Source organism: Montipora foliosa, chromosome 5 (genome assembly GCF_036669935.1).
Source record: "Montipora foliosa isolate CH-2021 chromosome 5, ASM3666993v2, whole genome shotgun sequence".
Taxonomy (NCBI): Eukaryota; Metazoa; Cnidaria; class Anthozoa; order Scleractinia; family Acroporidae; genus Montipora; species Montipora foliosa.
Window position 1 is genome coordinate 954571 of NC_090873.1, and position 7500 is coordinate 962070.

General features: G+C 39.7%; 1 protein-coding gene across 4 annotated transcripts in view; it reads left to right on the forward strand.

Moving 5' to 3' along the window:
- Positions 1-7500, forward strand: part of LOC138003300 (putative extracellular sulfatase Sulf-1 homolog) — a 26296-nt gene that overhangs the window by 7403 nt on the left and 11393 nt on the right. For all 4 annotated transcript variants that reach the window (XM_068849277.1, XM_068849276.1, XM_068849279.1 and 1 more), the window contains exons 3-5: positions 1492-1813; positions 5151-5474; positions 6786-6923. In XM_068849277.1, the coding sequence (XP_068705378.1) occupies positions 1492-1813; positions 5151-5474; positions 6786-6923 (784 nt within the window). The remainder of the gene's footprint in view (positions 1-1491; positions 1814-5150; positions 5475-6785; positions 6924-7500) is intronic.

The window sequence follows — 7500 nt, forward strand, 5'->3', positions numbered from 1 at the left end:
GATCGTGGAACAATGTTGCAAGATGTGGCGTTGAAAATGTTGTGAGCGTTTGGTCAGGCCTTTACGTTTCGCTTGTTTTGGTTGCCAGTCCCCATTTGCGCTTAATTACAGTCTCTTTAAGAAGCAGAAGAATTAGCGCATTAATATTTGCAGAAAAAGCTTCCGTGTAAACATTTAAGCAATGCATTGTTATCTGAAGAGGGATTTGAAGTTAAAGATGACCTTCTAGTTTAGTACGCCGCAGTCGTATGTGTTACGGAGGATTATCCACGAAGAAGGTTTGTGGTGGAGCTCTAAGCCAAGCCAATTATCATATAGTAAAAAAAATTTAAGTCTGTGATTCACATCATAGATAAAGCGTTTGTAGCATTACAGAGCAAGTCATCATGTTTTCAAGATCAGTGACCTTCTCTCAGCAAAATAAGAAACCATGACTTCATAATTATTAGTAGATATCTTTACTTAGTTATTAGAACAGCTGAAGACTTATTTTTTCACAAATTTTCACTTTGATAAGGTTTTTCGTCTTGTGATAAAGCAAGGTTGAATTTCTAAGCTTTTCCGTGACACGCAAGCTACCTTGCGCGTTTGGGGGCAACTTCCCCCCCCCCCCCCCCCTAGAAATTTTTTTTTAAAAGAACACTCAGAAAATCCAGTTTCCACACCATCAATACCACCCTACTCAGTGCCCTCTGTTTTTGTTGTGTGGTCGAGAATGCTGTCACGTAGGTTAAAAAAGACTTCTCCGCTGAGATTTTTGTATGGGAATAAGTACTCATAGAGATGTTTATGAGCCCTCAGGAGACGACTTCTGGCTTTTTACAGCATATTTGTGCCCCTCAGAGGGACAAAAACATGGCGTCTCCGTACAAAGCCTCATAAATTTAAGTAACATATTTCTTTAAATATCTCCCGCACGAAACATCGCACAGACCTGAACCTTAGCGAGACTGTTTGAATATTCCGCATCTTCTTTTATCTCTTTGATTTTTGACTTTATTTGTTGAATGGTTTTGCTGATGGTGTGACAGTGCAAACCGGCAGTACTGTGGCAGAAATGCCTTCATTTGTAAGACGGATACCAGACTTCTGTGAAAGGAATGCTTTGGTATCGAACTTACAACATTCTTTCAGATAATCAAGCCGGAGTTAGTTGTCGGCTGCAAAGCATTCCGAGACTTCTTTTCGTTTCAATTCATTTTGGATGATAAACAATTTTACTCTCAGGAGAGTGCGTTCACTTGATAGAAAACTAATTGACATAGAAGTGGCAAATAGAAAAGCGACCTTTAAACAGTTGGCCAATTACGGAAGTGATTCAATAGGATTAGATGTATGATCCGTGAACATGCGAAAAGAGTTGCAATAATTGTAAATTCATCATATTAACGAGAAATCATATTTTCAGCTCACGCTCTTGTTAACATTAAGTGCAATGTTATTGTCAAAACTAGTCATTGCTAAGACTAACCCTTTCTTGCTCATTTCCAGGCCATTTTGGAAAATACCTGAACGAATATGATGGAAGCTGGGTTCCGATTGGTTGGAAAAAGTGGGAAGGACTTTTGCATAATTCCAAATTCTACAATTATACGCTGAGACACAACACTTACCAGGAGCGACATAAGATGAGCTATGAACACGATTACTTCACCGACCTCATTACCAATCGCAGTATTTCTTTCATAAAACGAACAATAGCTACCAACCCCGGAAGTCCTTTTCTTGCTGTTGTGAGTCACGCTGCTCCTCATGGTCCTGAAACTCCTGCTCCGCAGTATAGTACGGCTTTTCCAGATGTCAAAGCGCCAAGGTAAAATATAAGTACAAATTATATAGCATGCTTACGTAAGGCAACTTCCAATAGAAATAACTGATTACAGTGTAATGTGAAGTGCTAGTTTTCTACCCCTTATGAACCATGTGAGTGTTAGCCCTACTAATGGAAATGGGCCCACACAAGTCTGTTCAAATAAAAGTGCTGCATGGCCAACGTTTGCAAAAACGTAATCCTTCCTTGTACTTATACATGTTTATTGCCGCGACTTTAACGTCTTCAGTTCCCACGACTTGCTCTGGTGTGGCCTGGTAGCTCAGTCGGTAGAGCAGTGGTGATCTAACCCGGAGGTCGTGGGTTCAATTCCCACCCCGGTCAGAGTTTTTCTCTACCAATAACGATAGCTATGGTTACATACACCTTGGGTTTGGGGCCTTTCGGAGGGTAAATGTCTCCGGTTTGGTTCAGCTCAGGGGATGCGGTTACGCATTAAAAGACTCCCCTCGGGGTAAAATGTAATTAGATATGAGTTCACTGACCTTGCAAATTAGTTCTGCCACCTCAGGGAGCAGATAAACCGTACTTTTCGATTCCGGAACTGTCATGGGAAGTTCTTTTGTTCTTTTCTGTGTGTCCATGGAAATAACCCTGAGACAGTTTCGGTCCAGGGAAAGCGGTTACACACAAAATGTCCTTGCGCGTGGGCAAACGCTAGTGTTACCACAGCTAATGTCACAACCTGCATGCCGTTCCACCAACACTACTACAAGCACTACCTCGAAATATAACGTCGATGTCCACCAATTTCGTCCACGGACGCCAAGTTCTTTTTCATTACAGTATGTGTTAATAATTAGTCTTTAACCGAGAGTAATGTTTACGGGAAATTATCAAAATGAGGCCTTGCCGTATTGACAGAGCAATTACGATATACAGGAAAATAATAAGCGCAATACGATATAAATTACAAAGAATAAATAAAAGAATAGTCGGTAAATCTTTATTTATTTACGGACAATTCATCAGGTAATATAAGAACAATGTACATGTAATGTAATAGACAAAATACTAGATTAAAACTAATTCCTCCCCTCCTCCCCTCCCCCCTCTTTGTTGTAGGTTTTTGTTCTCTTTTTTGGCCTTGACCGTGCACAAAACACAATAGTTGTTTACTCCGTGCTGAGGAACTAGCCAATAGAAACGTGTTGGTTTACGTAATTCATGCATAGTGTATGAGCGCAAAACAAAAGATTGTGCACGGTCGTGGACTTTCCAACCTAAATCTTGGCCTCTTTGTTTGCTCCTTTGATGTCTGCCGAGCTTCCAAACCATTCCCCTCTATTAACTATAATTTTGCTTTGAATTTCCATACAAGCCTTTGAATTTCCCGCTATATTGCCCCGATTACCCATGATTCACTCAAGAGGGTAAACTCGTCTATACGCCCGATTTTAAACACGGTATGGTGCCTTAGGCACATGCAAATGATTTATTAGTCAACCGTGGACGCAACCGAGCTCTTTGATAATTTGTGCAGTAAAAAGCCCCTTTTGGCATTCACCTTTATCACTCGGCGGCCATTTTGGAGTCCGTGGGGAATAAAGGCTTTGTCTTTGCATTGCCTTTGCCCGTCCAGCGTCACATTGAATGAGAGGTTCGACGGGCAAAATCTTTTGTTTGGACATTGAGTGATATGGGTCTATTGTGTCCGTAATATGTCATAAAATGTTATCTGTCGTTATCCTCAGTCCAAATATCTTTTAGGGCTAACGTCTCGGTGTTTGTTGGTCACCATGTTCGTTTATCAGTCGTAGTTGAATGGCTTCAGAGAGACCGCTGAAGCGACCCCCTTTTGTAGTGCGTCTTCGTGTTTAAAACTTTTATAGAAAGATCTGCTCTTCAAAAATGCCGTAGTGTTTTTAACCGTACCAACGAGCTTTCCGTCCAAAAAAGACATCTTTAATTTCGAGGCAAATGATAACAAAAAATGATGGTCAGGTCGACATTCTAAAAACCTCGACGGCCAAACAAGCGTTAATAAATAAAAAGATGAACCCATTTGGTGTCTGAATTGCCAGTTTAGATTTGTTTTTAATTTATTCAATTCGTAATCGGACCTTGGGCATATGGTAGAAAAACGCCCTGGCACTTACCTAATCAGCACTAGCCATATAATAGTGTATCGGTATGACTATTATCTGGATAACTGATGTTAGAGCGACTTTCGCATGACCTTGCAAAGTGTTCGCAATTTGTTTCACCGACCAATGTTTGGCAAGATTAAAACAAAGCTTCTCCTTGTTCCCGCCAAAAAACTCCTAATATGGGTGGTAGACAGTTCGATTGCCCAATCACATTACAGCATTTCGTATGACGTCAAAGCGAAATGCCAATCGCTTTCCAAGAAGTTCCATGGAGAAATGACGTTGTTTGCATCCGGGTTCGCTTGGCCAGTGAAAATTCGTGCTGGTTTGTTTTTGTTCGATAAGCCAATTAAATGTTTTGCATTTTTGTCTATGTTCTGTTTTCACGTTTGTTTTTCAAGGTCATATGAAAGTCGCTCTAGTCATCCTTAAGCTTAATCCTGTCTCCTGGAAAAGAAAACAGCAAAAAAACCACGGTTTCAGTCTTGATTCTGATATCAGTCCATTACATAGTTCTCTTGAAACTCCCACCCAGGGAGTTTCTGATGGTTCAGTTCAGTTCATTTCAGTTCAGTCTATTATTCTTGCCATAAAGTAAGAAGTGTGTACATTATTGTTTCATTTTTTACGTTTAGAGGCAAGGGAGCCCAGATAAGCTTTAAAGCTTATTTAAAGGGCTACCTCAAAATACATAGATAACTATAGAAGAAAATGCTGTCAAAGACAGAACAATTAAATTTGCTGACTAAGCACACGATAGACCATTTTCGAATTCTCACCGCTGGACTGGATCTAGCATGAAATGGAGGCTAATGCGGGCAAATCGTTTCAAATGCAAATTAATTTGCCCGCATTAGCCTCTATTTCATGCTACATCCATTCCAGCCGTGAGAATTCGAAAATGGCCTGTTAGGAAATATAGCAAAAACATCATCAGTTAGGATAAATAGGCTTAAACAAGGTGTAGAAATAACAAAGAACAGAAAAGAATGAGAAAGCTAGTAATATAATATATATTTTTTAAAAGACACGAAAGTAGAAAAGATACTAGTCATTATTTTTTTCTTTCATTTTGCAAGCGGTGAATACGAACATGAAAGATAGCTTGTCTCAGGCTGACAAAATAAGTGTGGTCAATGTAGTTCAACATTCTGCACCGTGGTCTACTTCGCACCACTACGCACCCGTAATTGCCATATTTATTTTATTTTTATCTCTTTTCTCTGCAGACAACCAAACTGGAATTTCGTGTCCCTCGATAAACAGTGGATACTCAGACAAAAAGTACCAATGGACGCTCAAAAAATCCAATTTGTGGATCTGTTGCATCGTCGCCGTCTTCAAACGCTGCTCTCTGTCGATGACTCGGTGGCTAGAATTGTCAGTACACTACAATCTTTGGGCATCGAAAATGAGACGTACATTTTCTTTACTTCAGACCATGGTTACCATCTAGGTCAGTTTGCATTGGTGAAAGGCAAGTCTATGCCGTTTGAGAGCGATATCAGAGTGCCTTTCTACGTCAGAGGTCCAAACATTCCCAAAAATATAAGGTAATCAATCATAAACTGCCCGTTGACTGCTTTACACCAAAATTGTGACACTGAATTGGATAATGACGGGACAAAATCAAATGTGGTTAGTTCCTAAAGGAACCATGGTGAATCAAACAAAAAATAAATTCTTTCATTGCAATTGACGTCACGGCGGCATGCTAGTGGAAAGAACAACAGCGAAACAGTCTTTTGGGAATTTGTGTTAATTAGAGCGACTTTCTTATGACCTTGAAAAAGTGTTCTCAATTTGTTTCACGGACCAATGCTTGGCAAGATTGAAGCAAAGCTTCTCCTTATTCCCGCCAAGGAAACTCCTAATATGGGAAGTAAACAGTTTGATTACCCAATCACATTACTCTATTTCAAATGACGTCAAAGTGAAATGCCGATCGCTTTCTAGAAAGTTCCTTGGAGAAATGACGTTGTTTGCATCCGCGTTCCCTAAGCCAATGAAAATTCTCGCTCGTTTGTTTTTGTTCGATAAGCCAATTGAATGTTTTACATTTTTGTTTACGTTATGTTTCAAGGTCATACGAAATTGGCTCTATTATGCAACGCTTACGTTACAGTTTTTACGGCGAGCTAATTTAGCCCTTCATCAGAGAAAAGAAGGAAGTGTTCTCAGAATTACTTTAAACACAAGCAAAGGAAATAAGGAACAATGTAGTTGAAGCTAGAAAACGGCAAAACACAGTAACACAGCCCTTTCATTCATTCAGTACTCTTAATCTAAGATCTCATAGAGTGTTTTCGCATGACGTCACGGCGGCCATGTTGGATGAGTCAAACAAAGAAACAGCGGCCATGATGGAGAAGTGAAACATTTCTTTGGAAATTAAACTCTATTTTTATCAAAATTGCTTCTTTCATTTTAGTATGCAAATATGGCTGCTGGTAACGTGAACGGAAACACTGTATTCAATAAGCGAGTTCACAGTTTCAAAAGACGTGCGCGAGTCGGGGTAAAAGCAAGCATATATTAAAAAAAAAAACAAAAGATTTCTAATGCAAATTCTTGCAGCTATTTACCATAACAATAAAGACAATAGCGATGTTTCTCGTGACGTCACGCATTGTTAATAATATGCCAACCAGAACCCAATTGGCTGTTGAAACAATCACTTCTTTTGTTCCGTGGTTGGTTATTTATGCTGACTTATTAAACTCTGGGCACACAAAGAGTGAAATTTCGAGGGGGAAATAGTAAAATATGTTTGTTGAAGGTGAAGGGGAAGGTATTTAGCTGCGTAAAGAACATATCCGAGGCTAGGTACACGTCGACTCAATAAGACACTTTTCTGCTTGAAGGATGAAAGAGATGATTGGAAACATCGACATCGCACCAACGTTTTTGGACATTGCTGGCGTAAGCGCCCCACGTGACATGGATGGATCTTCAGTCATGAGACTGTTCAGAAAGTCAAGAGATGGCCGAAGATCAAAAAAGTAAGGGACTAAAAGAGGAATCTTAGGGGGGTGATACTCGGGGAATCTTTGTCATTTACATTTTTTGCCTCATTGGCACAAGGCTATCTTTTGCTAAGTAGTCAGCCAAGAATAAAGTACTGAATATTGAAAGTAAAATTGCATAATGAAGTATCTCTGAAAATTTGAACGCGATATACCAGATGATATCTGAGCAATGATGCTTTGAAAATTCGAAACTTTAGAAAGAATGCATGGGATGATTACCGCCTTAGCTTCCCAAGAATTTAGCAGTTTTTGATGGCAAATTACTGACTCGTTATCAACGCTAGAAGGCATAAAACTGGAGATTTAACAAAGTTTAACAAGTTCTTTACGTCATATGCTCAAAAATTCACCACCAAGCTTCGTTTGACAAAATTATTCACGTCATCTAAACATCGGGTGTTACAATTATTTGCAACACCCTGATGAAGAAAGGCAGTTCCTTTCGAAATAGTTGTAAGTACAACACGAAAACCGAGTTCATGCTCATTGGATCAAGGCAGAGGCCGCTGAGTAATCTCACGGATTCCCGGACAATTGCTATTGATAATGT